Genomic DNA, 15,933 nt, shown 5'->3' with positions numbered 1-15,933 from the left:
GGAAACAGGGGACTGTGTGTTGAAGGGGGGTGGTCAGGAGCCCCTAAATGGGAGGCGACGGGACTAGGTTGGTTTGGGGTCAGGAAAGGGCGGGACCAGTGGGGAATGAGTTGGGCCAGGAGGATGGGAGTGGGGCCTGGGAGCGGGGTGGGGTCGAGGGCGGGAGGAAAACAGTCAGGGTTGCGGAGGCAGGTGCCAGGTCAGCGGGTCCTCGGTGCCTGGCGGATCCTCCAATCCTCTAGCTCCCTGGAGGCTTAGCGGACAGCGACTGGGGATCCCGGGAAGGAGACGGGAGGCAGGGAAGCTAGTGTGGATCCTGGGCAGCTAGATTCAGGGAGGATGCCGTAGGGTCGCTGACCCCGACTCTTGGGGACCCACTTAGCTCCTTGTCTGCTCGAGCTCCGGAAGGATTGGGAGGAGCCAGCTCAGGCGGGGTTGGGGGCGTCTTCCTCGCGGGCCCTGTGCAGGGGTCTTGTAATGGAAGTTACACGCAGGGCACAGAGTATAGGGGAGGGGAAAGATCCTTCTGGCCTTCGGTGGAGAAGTAGCATCCTGGGTGCGTGCACAGTCTCCCCGCAGGGGGCACTCATCAGGGGTCCTCTCCCTGGCTCTGAGGCCCTCGGATCTGGAAGGAACAAGGCGAATTGGCTTGTAGTGGCCCCAGCGAGGAGAGGAGGAGGAGGAGCCTCCCCAGACCTCCAGGGGTCGCTGCCGAGCCGCAGGTGAGCTCGCCCCGAAGCAAACCCAAGCGCCGAAACCCCTAGAGTAACCCTTAGGGGGTTATCTGGCGGACCTCCTCATTGTACAGATGACCAAATTGAGGCCCCGAATTCGGAATGGCTCCAGTCCCGTGAACCGAACGCCCCCTGGTTGTGGCCACTTGGATTTCTTGGGCTCCTTCCACTCTTCATCTTTCTCATAATCTCTTTTCTCATTTTCGTGAATGACCTTACCAGCCTCCCAGATTTGAAAGTCAGAAATTCTGGAGCCATTCTCAACCCTTCCTTTTTTTCTTTCCAGCAAATCCAACTGGTCCTCACGTCTTGGCCATTCACCTCTGAAACTTATCCTGAATCTGGCAGCATCGGTCCCCCCTCTGTCATCATCGCCCTGCTCCAAGCCTCACATGGCCACGACCACATCCTCTCCCCTGGCCTCCCTGCCTCCAGTCCTGCCCCAGCCCTCCTCCACAGAAGTCCCCCATCACTTGCAAAATAAAGGCCAAAGCCTTAAGTCTGTCATTCTCTTTCCTCATTTGCTTCTGGTGTTCTTGTCCACATTCATTCTCCCACCTCCATCAGCCAGGAAAACTCCTACTCATTCTGTAAGTTATAGCTCATTTAACCTTTTCCAAAAATCTTTTCAGTTTCCTCTTCGGCCCCCCCACTGCACCCTTAGTGCACACGTCCCGGTGGATGGCAGTCATTTTCTTTACTTATGGGTATCCTCCATTGGAACATCTCAAGGACAGGGACCATCTCCTTTATCTTTGTGTTCTGAGTTCCAGACCCAGAGCCTGGCACTTAGTAGGTGTGTAATGCTCATAAGATGAGAGGAGGGTGGCTGTGGGATCCTGCTTCTCTACCTTTGCCTTCTCTTCTCTCACTTCTCATCCCCTGGATTAGGAATAAGACGGCCCTCTCTCATGTCCCAAGGTGATTGCTGTTTTCTCGTTCACACTCTGAGACTCTGGTACGGTCGAAGTGAAACACAGCCCCCAAGCTTTGGGTGTGCAGGTGTGTGTGAGCCTGGAATGCTGTGTGCTGTGGCAGAGGCTGTGTGTATGTGTCTTGTGGGAGGAGCATCCCCCATTAGTTTTGATGACCTGTGGGGTGGTCAGTGACTCACTCAGTGCTTCTGTGTGTCACTATATTGCCAGCAGGTTGAAGGGTGTGCTGATGTGTACATTTCTGTGTCTGTCTGAGGGGTGGGTACCTGTGTGCAGGAGTGTATTGGAAGTTCCATCTGGACAATGATTTGGGTGACTTTTAAACTTTTAAGCCTGAAACAGCCTCAAGCACCTCCTCTCTGGTAGATCACTGCATGGGGAAGTAGACAAGGACTACTTAGGGAAACCCAGCATCTGATGGTATCTTTCCCACAGCTGTTCTTGTGTCAGCCCTCTAGCCCCTGATAGATTCTCTTTCCACCTCTTGTCCTCACCCAAAGGGAGGGATAGCAGCATGTCTAAGATTGGGAAAGGTTGGGGGAGATGGCATGGGTGTGTATTATCTTTTATTCTGGGCCAAATGAGCGGGGTTTGCCACTTGGGGTGATTTCTGCTGCCAGAGGATGAGCTATAGGCGAGAACATGACTTACAGGGAGTTAAAGAAGCAAGGCAAGGCCGAGCCTCAAATCCACCACTAACCCTGGATTGCAGGCCACACACCTCACTTGCTTCACCTATGTCATGGGAGATTGATGGTGACTTGGATGAACAGAAGTAGACCTGGTGACAATTGTTACAACTCTTGAGATGCTCCCCTATTCCTTTACCTGATCCTCTACTGTGCCTTAGTTTCTCAGGGAGGAGTCAGGGCCCTGAAAGGAGCCCTGGGCCTGGTAAAACTAACAGGAGTTGGGATGTGTCCCCATGGAGGGAGAGGGAGCTAACTTATGCTGGGAGGATGGAGCAAGACCACAATATAGCCCATCTGTGTTCTAGCTCACGCTCTGTGGTGTGACCTGGGGCACACTGCTTCCCCGCTCTGGGCCTTAATATACCCATCTGTAGTATAAAAGAGTTGAACAGGAAGCTATCTAAGGGTCCTTCTAACCATAAAAATGCTAAGATTTTGTGATGATTTGGAAGGATGAAGCTGTCTGCCTCCTCTAGACCCAAACCTCATGTTTCAGTCTCTCCATCTGTAAATTGGGAAGAATAATGCTGTTATTGGTATATATGTTGGATTTGGAGATTTCCAGTCTGTCTAAGGAGATCTCCAGTCATCTCATCCCCAAGCCAGAACTCAGAACCTCACTACCCGGTACCTCAGCCCAAGGTGAGCCCTAGGAATCTCCATGGCAACAAACTGGTTATGAACGGGGCTGCAGTTGCCATGGTGACAGGCTGCTCTCTCTTTCTCTGTCATCCCCCTCCTCTCCCCTCCCCTTTTCTCAATGAACCAGAGCGATCTTTAGGCCTCAGTTCTCCAGGTGGGGTGGGGATGGGGGGGTGAGTGCAGCGAGAAAGGGGTTCAGATTGGGAAAGAGGGAAGATGGGCTGAGTCTGCAGAGGAATGAGGGGCTGTTGGGGTGCTGTTGCTATGGTGATGGGGCTGCAGCCTGTTAATTAAACCCCCGGTTGCCACGGAGACGGTGGTGGTTGACGTGCTCCGCAGTGAGCCCTGGGTGTGTGGGGTGTGCTTTGCGCTGGACTCATCAATTCACTGCTACGGTTTTGGGTCCGAGGATGGGGCATGCGGTTGGGGGAGAAGAAGAGTGAAGGAGGGCATTCAGGGCCCTGGGCCCATGAGGCCACAGCTAGTGGTGGGTGGGTTAGGTTGTGGGGGTAATGCAGTGGGGATGCAGAGGGAGAGGGATTGAGCCATAAGGAGGAATGCTATGCCTGCCTCCTGTGAAAAGAGGACCCAGTCTGGTGGCTCTAGCTTCCTCCAAACAGCCCCTTGTCCTGGTTCAGTGGATGGAGTCCTGGACAGGAGGTCAGGGGGCTGGGTTCTAGTCCCTAGTCTGTTACAAATTCACCCCATGAAGAAAATGTGAACCTTTCCATTTTCAGACTCCAATTTCACAATAAGTGGAAAGTGGAAAAATAATTTATAATATCTCTTCCAGTTCCCAAATCCTGACACTCAGGAGGCAGCTTCTCTGAGCTTTTTTCTCTCTGAGACATATGGTGGGAGGGGGTATGAGTTTGAGAGACTCAGAGTTTAGAAATAGGACCCTCCCTAGCTCTGCATCTTGTGCTGCTTTAATGAAAGGGTTTCCCTGGCCCCAGATCTCCCCAGAGTTCTTGGTGGGGAGGGGATGCTGTGCTGGCAGCCAGGTTCCTGGGGCTCCGAGCTGCGGGTCACCTTTTACTGGCCAGTGCCAGGCTGGCAGTGTAGTGGGTGCCTGCCATGTGTTTTCTCTAAACCTCACCCCAGAGAGTTGGCTGGAGGCCAGAATAGGGCACAGTCTTCCTGAGAGGTGAGGGGTGTCAATGGAGGGGCTGGGGTCCCCTCTTGGGACTGTCTGCTCACTTGGTCTGGGCTCCTCAGGAAGGGATATGTGGCTTTGGTCTGAGATTAATAGAGCACTAAGAGTTTTCAGAGCAGGAAAAAGTGCCATGGATTATGCAACCTAACTCATTTTTATAGATGGGATACTGAGGCCCACAGAGAGGAACCTGATTTTGCCCAGAGATACACAGAGAATTTGGGGGCAGAGGACATGATAAAACCACTATCTCCTGAATCTCAGATGGCTCTTGAGGTGGGAACTCTAGTGAAGGTGGGCAGATGAGTTCCCCAGGGCAAGAGGAATCACTCCTGCCTTCACCCATACTCCCTAGAATCTAGGTTTCCCCATGCATGGGCTTAGTCTCTGAGTGGCCAAAGCTGGACCACAAATGAAGAAAAATAACCCAAGGGGAATATGCCAGACCTGGGATTACTGAAAAACCTTAGCATCTCCTTCATTCTACAGCACTTCTCTGACAAACATGCTACACGTGTTTTACTGTTATGCATCTCTGCAGAGTAGTAGACCGCAGTGCTGCTGCTGCTGCTGCTGCTAGTGCTGTGTGTGTGTGTGTGTGTGTGTGTGTAGAATGGAGTGGCATGCTTAAAAATTTTTGAATACTGGCTTCTTTTAACCTCTGTCACCAATTCAAACTCATCTCACCCTTTTGGTGGTTTTTTCTCTGGGAGAGCCAAGAATACCAGTGCCCACAACATGTCTGAATAGCTAACTCTCCACCCTGAAGGGTCCTTTGGGTATCCGAAAAACCAAGTGGCAGCGATACTTGGTTGGTAGGTCCCTCAGAGGCACTTTTGAGTCAGCTGCTGAAAACTCCACGGTTGACCCAATCTGAAGCCACTGACGAATTGTAGTAATAAAAGTAAAGCTGAGCCTTGGATCCTGTCCATGGTCCTGAAAAAAGTGCTGCCCTATACCCCGGTCTCCAGGGATATGAATGGCTCTTTAGGATTTTTGCAGGTTTTCTGGAGGCTTCCCCTTCAGTTGCAAGCCAAGAGTCCATTCTAGCCCTGCACCTCTGAAGCCTGAGCACAAGAAAAGGAAGAAAGCACATCTCAGACCTAGTGCCTGTTTGTTTGTTTTTCAGGAGCTAATAATCAGAGGCTGTTGAGGGGCATAGATATGACTGCATTCTTGTCTCTTCCATGGAGGCAAGACCACTTTTATAAGTTCTATCAATGAAGAGAGTCCGAAACTGGAGTAAAGAAAACTGGATGCTAGACCAAATTCTGCCATCCACTGGCATTATGTCCACAGGCAGTCATTTTCCCTCTATGGGCCTTAGTTTTTTCATCTGTGAAATGAAAGCTGTGTGTAAGATACAATGACTGATCTTTTCCCAACCGTAGAACTTTTCTGGAACTTAGAGAGCCAGGGAGAGAGCTAGTACGAGTGTGAAGATTGTTTACCCCGATCTGCTCCTACCCTCAGATGTTTAGATCTTCTAGAGACTCAAAGCTTTCAAACCTCTGATGCCACTTCCTGAAATGTCTGCACCACTGGCTCAAACCTGGACTCTAGGGGCGCTGAGGGGTCCCAGGATGATCAAGCTTCTGGGGGATTGGCCTAAGGGGAGGGGGGAGGAGGACAGAGAGCATGTCGGCTCTGGAAGCCTCAGAAAGCAATCCTGGATTAGGGGATTAGACACTTCTGCCCCAGGAGAAAATCTGGTCTCAAACCGACAGGCGGCCTCATTCCGCCCTCCCCCACTCTGTCCCTGGCCAGCCTCAGGACCGGTCTGTCCTCCCTAGAGGCTGCACCATCCCTGGTGGAAAGTCAGTGCTCCCTGGAACCTCACTGCTGCCTCTTCTCCTCTTCCTCACCTGGTCTCATCTCTAGATCAGTCCGCAGTCAGAAGGTCCCTGGCTGTGGGCTCCAGGGACTTGTCTTGGGGGTGGGATGCTGGGACTCTTGTCAGTCTAAGCACAATGAGAGAGTTCCTTGGAACTCCTCAGGCGCTACCCCACCCATTTTAAGACAGGTTGGGTCAATCAGCCCAGTGACCTGAACGCCCCTGGGGGGTAGCACATTGCTTTAGTTATGGGCCCTGGGCTCTACATGCCTCCAGCTCCAATCTCTTGAGCAATGGTACAAAAGAGGGTCTGGTTCTCCTCCCCCACTTCAGGGCTGGCCTCTCCAGTCTTGCAGAGAGGCTTCCCAAGGGCCCCATGTTCCATGGCGCACCTCCACGGCCACTTCGGTGCCCTTTACCTTCCCCCTGGGGGTTACCCCAGACCCCCAGTCAGGCAGCCGCTGCGGGGCCGCCTCCCCGCGGCCGCGACCTAGTTCCCTGCCGTTATTTTTAGGGCGCGGGATGGCACCTGCCCACGTGCCGGGCCCCGCCCGGAGAGTGGGTGGGGGGAGCTGCGTCTGCTTAAGGGAGGCGAGGCCCTGTCCCCCGAAGCACCCCCTTCATCCCACCCACGCAATCCCCCAGTTTTCGTGCAAGGGGGCCACTAGTCGCGCTCTGCCCGCCCCTCATCTTCTCTTCTCCCTCCCTCCCGCTCTCCCCCCAAAACCCCGCCAGTGGCTCACGCCTCCTGCATACGGGATGAGGTGAGCAGCGCCGCTGCTGAGAGGGGGCGCGCGCGGGTGTGAGCGTGTGTCCGTGTGCGAGTGTGTGTGCGCCGGGCGGGCGGGCACTGCAGCTTCTTCCTCCGTGGAGCGGAGAGCGAGAGAGAGCTAGAGCGAACGAGAGAGCGGCGAAGGCGGGTAGAGGGGCGCGGGCGAGGCGGCGCAGCCATCCCCGGACCAGGGGCCGCGCCGCCACCATGCTAAACAACCTGACGGACTGCGAGGACGGCGATGGGGGAGCCAACCCGGGTAAGCTGTGGTCCGGGGGCGGCGGGGGAGGGGGCAGCGAGGAGAGGAGGCAGCTCTGGGGTTAGAGGCGGAGCGGGGGCCACCTCCTTCAGAGAGGAGGCTGGGACTGACCGGGGCGGTGGGCGCCAGTTGCAGCCTGGAGCTCAGCTCCATTGGAATGCTCCGGGCGCTGTCCAAGGTGCTGGAATGCGCCGCGCCCGGGGGCAGAGCTGCGGGCCGGGGGATTGTCGCTGCCCACGGCTTCGGGCCGACTTGGGTTAGCTAAACCGAGGAAGCGGTGGGACGGGGATAGAAGACCTAGAATGGGCTGATGTGGAGCTCGACGGCGGGAGGAGGGCTCCTTTCCCCGACAGGGGACCCCGGCGTCCTGGCGCAGAGCAGGCACCCGTGGTGCCGGGGGGCGCAGTCTGCTGCAGTCCCTTGTTCTAAGACTTCCATCTGGAAGATGGGGGAAGAGGTGGCTCTGTGTGTGTGTGTGTGTGTGTGTGTGTGTGTGTGTGTGTGTGTGTGTGTGTGTGTGTGTCTGTGTCTGTGGGGGGGGTGGTTGGAGCCATATGACAGCCCCCGTCCGGGCTGTGGTGTCTCCTTAAGGGAACCCTTGGTGCAATCTGGGACCCCTCCCCCAAGGCTTCCCAAGGTCCGACCTCAGACTGAAGCGTACCTCCTCCGTAGATTTTCAGCTCTACTTTGCAGAATCTCTCTCTCTCTCGCTTTCCCGTGGGTTCCTATTCAGGACGGGAAGCAAGATCACCCTCCTTACTTCCCTCTTTCTCCCTCCTCTCAGTTCCCTGGGGCTGTCCAGGGCGGGGCGGGGGGGAGTCTTTTTAGTTAGCTCTGCTAGCGTCCCCAGTGAGGCCTCAGAAATGGGGTCCCAGCGGCTGATTCCTCAGCGCCGCGGCGCGGACACTGCGGACGCGCTGCGGTGGGTGCGGAGACTCGCAAGGAGCCGAGGGGCTTGGGACAAGTCCTTTCGCTGCTCCCGCTCTCCCCGGCCCTCATCCGCGGCTTCCTTGCTCGGAGGTCTTGGGGCCAGCCACCCCCTCAGGCTCCCAGGCCCCCCGCCGCCCCCCAGCGGTCTCAGCTATCCATCACGGCTGTCAGCCACCCCCACCCCCCACTCTCCAGCGGCGCTGCGTCCCCTGCGCACTAGCGCGCCTCCCGCGCCTGCTGTCTGCGCTCAGCGCCTTCAAACGTTCCCCTGGGCACTGCTTGACCCTATGAGCCTAGACTCCCGCAGATCCCTCTGGGGGCTGGCGCCTAGGGCTGAAAGAGCAGGGTCTTCTAGGGATTGGCAACCTTGACTCTGAGGTCCTCCGGATCCTGGATCTCAGAGCCAAGTGGCCACTTGGAAAGGCTGGGGACACCAGGGTCCCTGATCCTTTGTCTGACTTCCGCCCACCCCCCGCCACTTCCCGCAACTCCTCATTCCTCCTGGGGGCTGAGTGGTATACAGGTGCCAGAACTCCTAGCTGGCCAGCTCATCCACCTCCCCAGTGACCCTGAGATCACCTCATCCAGCATCCGCCCCCTCCCCCGCGGGCTTCTGGCCGGAGGGGGAGGGGGTTTGGCAAAGTTGAGTCTGCGGTAGCGCCAGGCATCCCGACGCGGATCTTTCCATCCGGGATCCCCTTCAGATGCCTCCACTCTGAGAGGGGGACTCAGATGGAGAGCATCTCTCTGTTCCCTCAGACACCAGGTATGGTCCCATTTCCCAGCACCCGCTTTCTCTGCCAAGGTTTCACCAGGCCTTGGGGTTTCCATGGGGGCTCAGGAGGCCTAGAAAAGAGGCATCAGTGTGTGTGAGGCAAGAGTTGAACTAGGAACTCGCTTCAGTTCTATCCCCTCTAGACACTAGTTTCTAGACACTGAGTGCAGCGGACCCATCTGGAGACCTTCTTTCTATACATAGGGTCCAGGACCTGGAACTCAAGTGGCCAGAACCTGGGTCATGTGCTCTGGGTCCCAGAGAGAGAAGTCCCCCCTCCCCCAAGCGGTGCTTGGAGATGGTGGTAGGAGGTGCTAAGGACCTTCTGGGCTTGAGAGAGGACCATCAGGCCAAGAGCCCCTGACATTTCTGATTCTAGATTCTTGGGGATGTACGGGAAGGAACTGGTTGCTGACCTCGGGCAGGTGGGGATGGCTCGAGCAAGAGGGCACTTCTGGCCTAAAGAAGAGCCCAGGGATGTGTCTCGGTCTTCTTTCCCCTTGGGGTCTGACGCCCTCTCTCCCTCTCGGAGCTGGCCTAGGGATTCCCCCAGGCCCAGCCCCAGGCCCCGGGGAGGCTTCTTAGCCTGCGCCGCTCGCCTGTTTCCTCCCCGGGAGCTCTGGCCGCCGCAGCTTAATTGAAAGCCGATTCGGGTTGAGAGCTCCCAGGGGGCGGGGGCGGGGAGGGCTCAGCCTCAGTCTGGCCCTGCCTCTCGCGCGCGCGCCGCTCGGCGCTCCCGCATCACCCTTACTCTTGGCTCTGGGGAATCAGGGCGAGTTTCCCCTTAGCTGTTCTGGTCCTTTGAGAACTCGGAAGCTCATTCCCCATCCCCCCCAACCAGTGCGCCTGGCGTTCAGGGAGGGGACGAAATCAGCCCTGGCTGACAAGTCCCGGGAGCCTGGCGTCCCGCCCAGGCAGCTAGTGGAAAGGCAGGACCCAGAACGAGCCTACCTAGCCGCCCTCTCCCCTGCCCTCATCTCCTGGCCCGGATCCGGCCTGGAGTCTGGCTCCGCGCTGCGCGCCGCGTTACATAAGCGGCTGCGGGCGCGCGGCCGGCTAGGCTCGGCGCTGCGCTCTCGGCCTGCGCGGTCGCCATGGAGACCGGCGCGGGGCCACCTAGTTGCAGGGTCTCGGGCCAGGACGCCCCCATTCCTGTCCCCTGAGCGCCACCGCCCCCGCGAAGGAGGAAGCGCTTGGGAGGGGGTGTGAAAGGCAGAGGGGAGGGGTTCTCCTGTCTGGTTGTCCTGGCCCTAAGAGGGGATGCTGCGGGGAAAGGGACACAGCTCCATAGGAGACAGGACCCCAAAATCTTGCGGCTGGAGATGCGGTGTGGGATGGGGAGCCCCAGCTGGGTGGGCACCAAGTATGTTAATAATAATCGCAATTGTAATAATAGCAATAGCCACACTCGTGGCGGGCACACCTAATATGCGTGATTTAGTTTAATCCTAGCAACAGCCCTATGAGTTAAGCTTGGTTAGTATGCCTTTGCAAAGGAGGAAACCGAGGCTTAGAGAATTTGTGACTTGCTGAAAGTGACGACACAGCCAGTGTAGCTGGGACTGGAATGTCAGTTTCCATAACTCCAGCCCTCTTTCTTAACCGTTAGGAAACGTCCTCTCACCTCAGGTCCCCTCAGTCTCTCTAGTCCACATGATGATGTGCTGAGAACAGGAGGCATACTGTCAGCATTTTAAAAGGACCTCTTCCTTGTTTCTCCTGTTCTCTGGCCCCAGAGAGCTCTTCTGAGACCCTGGGGTCCAGAAGGGAGCCCCGGAGAACTTAGCTCCAAAGACTTTTCCTGAGCACCTATTATGCGCTGGGAGGTGGGTCTGTTATTCCCAGGAACTCACGTATGTGAGAAGAAAGAGCTGACTATTGCACCCTACTTGACAACCGGGAGTTTCTGCCTTGATGGATGAGGTAGAGGTGGTGGCAGAAGACTGGGTGGTGGGTTTCTTTGGAGCAGGCGAGGCATCACTCCTCCTGGCCCAATTTTTAGTCAGGAAGAGATTGATTTTATAACAGAGACAGGCCATGCTCTGGCTGGGTGACTGAGGAAGGTTTCCCGGAGGTAGAGGGGAGGATGGGGAAGAGGCAGATGGATGGAGATGGGGAGAAAGGGATGTCAGCCGTCTAGGGGACAGGAGAATCAAGGTGCCTAGGGCCTCAATTTCACTTGGAATTTGATCAGCGGGGAGTTTCTCCAGTGTCCAGAGAGATGTCAACTGCTGGAATTCAGCCCTGGAATTGAGGAAGGGTCATGGCTGAAGCCAAGGAAATGTACCTATGTGGCCTCTTATATCTCTCTGAAGGGACCTTCCCCCCTGGTGCCCAAGATACTTTCTCCTCGAGTGATCTCATCTAGGCACATGGCTTCACACGCATCCTATACATGTTTACATAGCTTACCCCCATCTCTTTCTCCTGCCCAGCCTCTTTGCTGCATGTATCCTGATTCATATATCCAGGTGGCTTCTGCATGTATCCACTTGAGTGCCCTACAGTGCCTCACCCTCAGCTAAATTCAGCATCTTCCCCACCTCCAAACTCCTCCTCTTCTAGTCTTCCCATTTATCAAATAGCACCATCATCCAACCATTCACCCATGCTAGAAACCCCAGACATTATCCTAGATTCTTCCTCTCCCCCTCCCCAAACATCTGGCATGGAAATATGCCAATAATTCTGTCTGTTGCTCTACATTGCTCTGGTCAGGGACATTATCAGCCCTTACCTGGGTTACTGAAAGTCTCTAACTACTGTACTCTGTTTTCTTCACCTAAAAGCCCGAGTGATGGCTCTAAAACATGGGTTTATTCATGGTATTTTTGTTTTGCCTGAAACTCTTCAATGACTCCCCATTGCCCTCTGGATGAGGTCCACATTCTTGAACATGGCCTGCTAATTATTTAAGGGACCAGCCCACGCTTCCCTTCCCAGGCTCACCTTTTCACTTTTCACTGCCCCTTCCACAGACTCCAGCCAGATCATACTTCATTCCTCTAACCCACTCTATTTGCTGTCACCTCTGGGCCATCGAACATGCTGTTCTGCTATTCTGTCTGCCTGGAACACCCTACCTTCCTCCCTTCTAGGCTAGCTCTTACTCATTCTTCAGCTCTCAGTGGACACGTCACTTCCTCTGGGAAGCCTCCCATGACTTCCCAGGCTGGGCTGGATGCCTCTCCTATGTCCCACAGTCCCTTGATCTTCTATCCTAGAATTGACCATGCCAGATTGGAAATTCCTGGCGACTGGTTTGTCTCCCTGAACTTGGGTTGCTCTCCTGAGAGCAAGGATGATGTCTTCTGTGTCTCACCCTGCTTCCCCCATGCCTGTATTGGCACATGGTAGACACTTGGTAAACACATTGTGAATGAAGATGAATAAAGGGCATAGGAGATGTCAGAGGGGGTCACTTCTTCAAGAAGTGGCACATCCTTGGGGCCTTGATCTGTAGTGCTCCTGGAAGGCAGACCTTCTCCACTGGGAAAGAACAGGCCTCCACCCCAAACACTGGTATGAGCCCAGTTATAGTTAAGAAGGGAACTCTGGAGAGTCTTGGGGTGTCCTGGTAAATGGAATAGGACCCCCAAGAGCAAGAAAGCACTCACACATCTGTTAATACGCATTGCATGCCAGCTAGTGCATTAGGCTCTGTATACACGCTGTCGACTACAACTCTACAAGGAAGGTGGTATTAGCCCCATTTTCCCAATGCGCAAACTGAGATTCAGAGGGCTACCGTGGCTACACCACTGTATGCCCAGGTGGTTGGACAACAACTGATTGGTGCCAGATCCCTGACCCCTCTCCCTTCTCAGGTGATGGCAACCCCAAGGAAAGCAGTCCCTTCATCAACAGCACCGACACAGAGAAGGGAAAGGAGTATGACGGCAAAAACATGGCCTTGTTTGAGGTGGGCTGCTAGGGCTGCTGGGCCCCCACCTACAATTCATTATCTTGATTCATCAGCTGCTCTCTCCTTCCCTCCCTAGGGAGCAGTACCCTCCTCTCCACCCCTCCCTTGAGTCCACCTTCTTCCTTGAGCCTCCCCATCCCTCCTTCTCCCTCCTGGGATTTACTCCCTCTGCTCCCTGCCCTCCTCTCCTCATCCTACCATTCTTACCCCTGTTCTCCTCGCCTGTTCCTCCTCCCTTCCCATCTCATCCCAACCTCAATGGTTTCATGCTCCTTGTCCCCATCTCTTCCTCTGCCCCTCACCACCTAGCTCACTCCACCTCCCCCCCAGCCTCCTAGCACTGACACCCTCCCTCCATAGGAGGAGATGGACACCAGCCCTATGGTGTCCTCCTTGCTCAGTGGCCTGGCCAACTACACCAACCTGCCCCAGGGAAGTAGGGAGCATGAAGAGGCAGAAAACAATGAGGGTGGAAAAAAGAAGCCGGTGCAGGTGAGGGCCTCGGGGGATGAGAAATGGAAGAAAAGGGATGGGTGGGGGGTGGGGAAGGATGGGGGAGGAAAATGGATTTGAATGGAGGGAGGGAAAGGGGATACAAATCAGAAAGAAGAGGGATGAGGGGTTGGGGATAGAGAGAAGAGGAAGGTGGGGTTGGAGAAACATGGAGGAGGAGCACGCCTGGGGTGTTGGTAATGATGAGGACTGCAGAGACTGATGCTGGCCTCCCTGGCAGGCCCCACGCATGGGCACATTCATGGGCGTGTACCTGCCATGCCTGCAGAACATCTTTGGCGTCATCCTCTTCCTGCGGCTCACCTGGGTGGTGGGCATTGCAGGCATCATGGAGTCCTTCTGCATGGTGTTCATCTGCTGCTCCTGTGTGAGTGACACCCCTCCCCTCACCACCCCCTGACAGCTGGGGCTTGGCAGAGGCCTGGGGGTGGGAGGTGGGAGGATGGAAGCATGAGACCTGAGCTTTTTATAGGAACCACTGCTTATGATCTTTGAGAGTAAATTAGGCCTGACTGGTCCTTCCTGCATCTCACAGGTTTGTCCTTGATGGCTGTTAACCAGGTTTCACCTGGATCTCTCTGTGTGTAATTACACAAGTGATGCAGCTCATTGATGGAAATGATAAGGGTAGAGAAGAAAATAAAATTCACCTATAATCTTACAATAGTTAACATTTTGATAGGTCCAGACTCACAAAAATGAGATTACATGTCACAAACAGCATTGTAACCAAATTCTTCCCATTCTCTCTAAAAAATCGAATATTCGCCAAACACCTACTTCTTGATACATTTACGTGTCCTCCTACATAACGTTGAGACAGCTCTGCATGTGAGGTACGCAGTGTCAGAGCTGTTACTCCTATTCTATAGATGGAGAAACTGAGGCTTGGAGAAGTGAGTGAGTTGTCTCAGGTCAGGCAGCTGGTCCGAGACCAGGCTGGGATTTCCAGAGCTCTCTGATGCTGTGGCTTGCTTGGGCTCCTTCTGTTCGCATGGTGAATAAGAGGTTTTCTTGAGAAGAAGGACTTGGCAGGAGTAGAAGTTGGAACAGGCCCAGGGAGCAGCTCAGTGGAAGAGAACCTGTGGGTTTGGCTGGTGTTTATGGGGTATAAGGCTTGGCCCCCACCCCAGCCACTGCTCTGATGATCTCTTTCCTCACAGACGATGCTCACGGCCATCTCCATGAGTGCAATTGCAACGAATGGTGTTGTGCCTGGTAGGTGACTGGGGCTTCGTGGGGAGAGGGGATGGCTGGGTGGAAGGAGGGATAGTGCCCTGGGCTTTGGGGGACATCAAGACCCAAGAGAGGTAATATTATAGACTAGGGGGCTGGGCTGTATCTGTTTTCAGCCCTATTGGGGGCAGAGGAGGAGGCAGCTGTCGGTGTTGAATAGGGCAGCCCTCCCCCCACTCATCCTGAGACCCTCCTCTCCACCATCCAATTTTCTGAGCCATGACCTCCTTAAAGGGGTAATTAGCAACATGGCAATTAGTGCTGCAAAATCCATGTAGAGTGGTTGCTTGGGTCTCTCACCAGTCCCCTTTCTAGGGCTGCAGCCCATAAGCCTGTAAGGCCCAGAGCAACCCCCTTCTGCCTCTGTCACTGAACACCCCTCACCCCTTACAGCAGCCCAGTGCCCCCGACCCTCTCGCTGATACCAGATTCTCCCTGCAGCTGGTGGCTCCTACTACATGATTTCCAGGTCTCTGGGCCCAGAGTTTGGGGGCGCCGTGGGCCTCTGCTTCTACCTGGGCACTACCTTTGCTGGAGCCATGTACATCCTGGGAACCATCGAAATCCTGCTGGTAAGAGGGGCTGAGGAGGAGATGTGGAACCCCAGGCTGTCAGTCAGTTAATCAGTGCTCCCTGGACACTTCCTATAGGCCAGGCCATTCAGTGAGGCCAAAGATGTGGTTCAGTAAGGGCAAAGTCAGATGTGGTTCTGTTTCTAAAGAGTTCACAGTTTAGTTGGGGAGACAAGATACAATAATTATGTAACATACACAGCTGTCGTTTATCAGGCCCCCACTGAGCTCTCAGCATCCTTCCAAGTGCTTTCCAGCCATTCTCTTGTAGCCTTATGAGGTTTGAGTGTTATGATGCCCATTTTACAAATGAGAAGCTCAGAGAGGTGAGATAACTTCCTCAAGGTCACTCAGCTCTCAGGTAGATGGCAGAGGTGGGTTGATGAGTTAAAATATGGTAGAAATAATAACAGTAATGTTATGCAGCAGCTACCATTGTGTGATTGCCTCCCACGGGCCACAGACTGTGCTAGGTACTCTACGATGTTAATGGTAGATGGCTGGTGGCTATTGGATTGCAAAAGAGAAGAACCAGAGTAGGGAACTCAGGAGGCTGAGGCAGGAGAATGGCGTGAACCCGGGAGGCAGAGCTTGCAGTGAGCCGAGATTGCGCCACTGCACTCCAGCCTGGGGGACAGAGCAAGACTCCGTCTCAAAAAAAAACAAAAAAACAAAAACAAAAACAAAAAAAAAAAAAAAAAAAGAAGTCTGTTGGGAATAGCGACTGATGGAGAGAAACCAGGTTGCTGGGCAGTGCTTGAAGTCAGGACTGGTGACTTAGGTCTCCATCCTTCATCCCCTTCCTGTAGGGCATGGGTGTTGATGAGGTGTCCCTGGTGGATAGGAAGTAGAGCTGACATGTCCCAAGCCCCTACTCTGTGCAGGCCCCAAGGCTTGAAGTATATCATTTCATTTTATCGTCATGACTCTCTCATGAGTTAAAGGTGGCCATTTTATT

General features: G+C 54.7%; 2 protein-coding genes across 4 annotated transcripts in view; both read left to right on the top strand.

Annotated features, from left to right (window-relative positions):
* SLC12A5 (solute carrier family 12 member 5) overlaps positions 1 to 15,933 on the top strand; it is a 38,650-nt gene that overhangs the window by 507 nt on the left and 22,210 nt on the right. Inside the window, exons 1-6 of one of the 3 annotated variants that reach the window (XM_003253671.3) lie at positions 6,849 to 7,024; positions 12,557 to 12,651; positions 13,015 to 13,146; positions 13,388 to 13,534; positions 14,331 to 14,385; positions 14,845 to 14,975. In XM_003253671.3, the coding sequence (XP_003253719.1) occupies positions 6,973 to 7,024; positions 12,557 to 12,651; positions 13,015 to 13,146; positions 13,388 to 13,534; positions 14,331 to 14,385; positions 14,845 to 14,975 (612 nt within the window). In that variant the 5' untranslated portion in view covers positions 6,849 to 6,972. Of the gene's footprint in view, positions 1 to 6,848; positions 7,025 to 8,597; positions 8,721 to 12,556; positions 12,652 to 13,014; positions 13,147 to 13,387; positions 13,535 to 14,330; positions 14,386 to 14,844; positions 14,976 to 15,933 lie in introns of those variants that run through there. The other 2 variants (XM_030826812.1, XM_012511916.2) reach the window with 2 other exon arrangements.
* LOC115838055 lies at positions 142 to 1,626 on the top strand. Its single transcript, XM_030826815.1, has 2 exons — positions 142 to 722; positions 1,021 to 1,626. Exons 1-2 carry the CDS (start codon positions 478 to 480, stop codon positions 1,550 to 1,552), a joined length of 777 nt encoding a protein of 258 aa, XP_030682675.1. The 5' UTR covers positions 142 to 477; the 3' UTR covers positions 1,553 to 1,626.

This window comes from Nomascus leucogenys, chromosome 13, assembly GCF_006542625.1.
Source record: "Nomascus leucogenys isolate Asia chromosome 13, Asia_NLE_v1, whole genome shotgun sequence".
NCBI classification, from domain to species: Eukaryota; Metazoa; Chordata; class Mammalia; order Primates; family Hylobatidae; genus Nomascus; species Nomascus leucogenys.
This window is presented reverse-complemented; position numbering and strand designations above follow the sequence as displayed.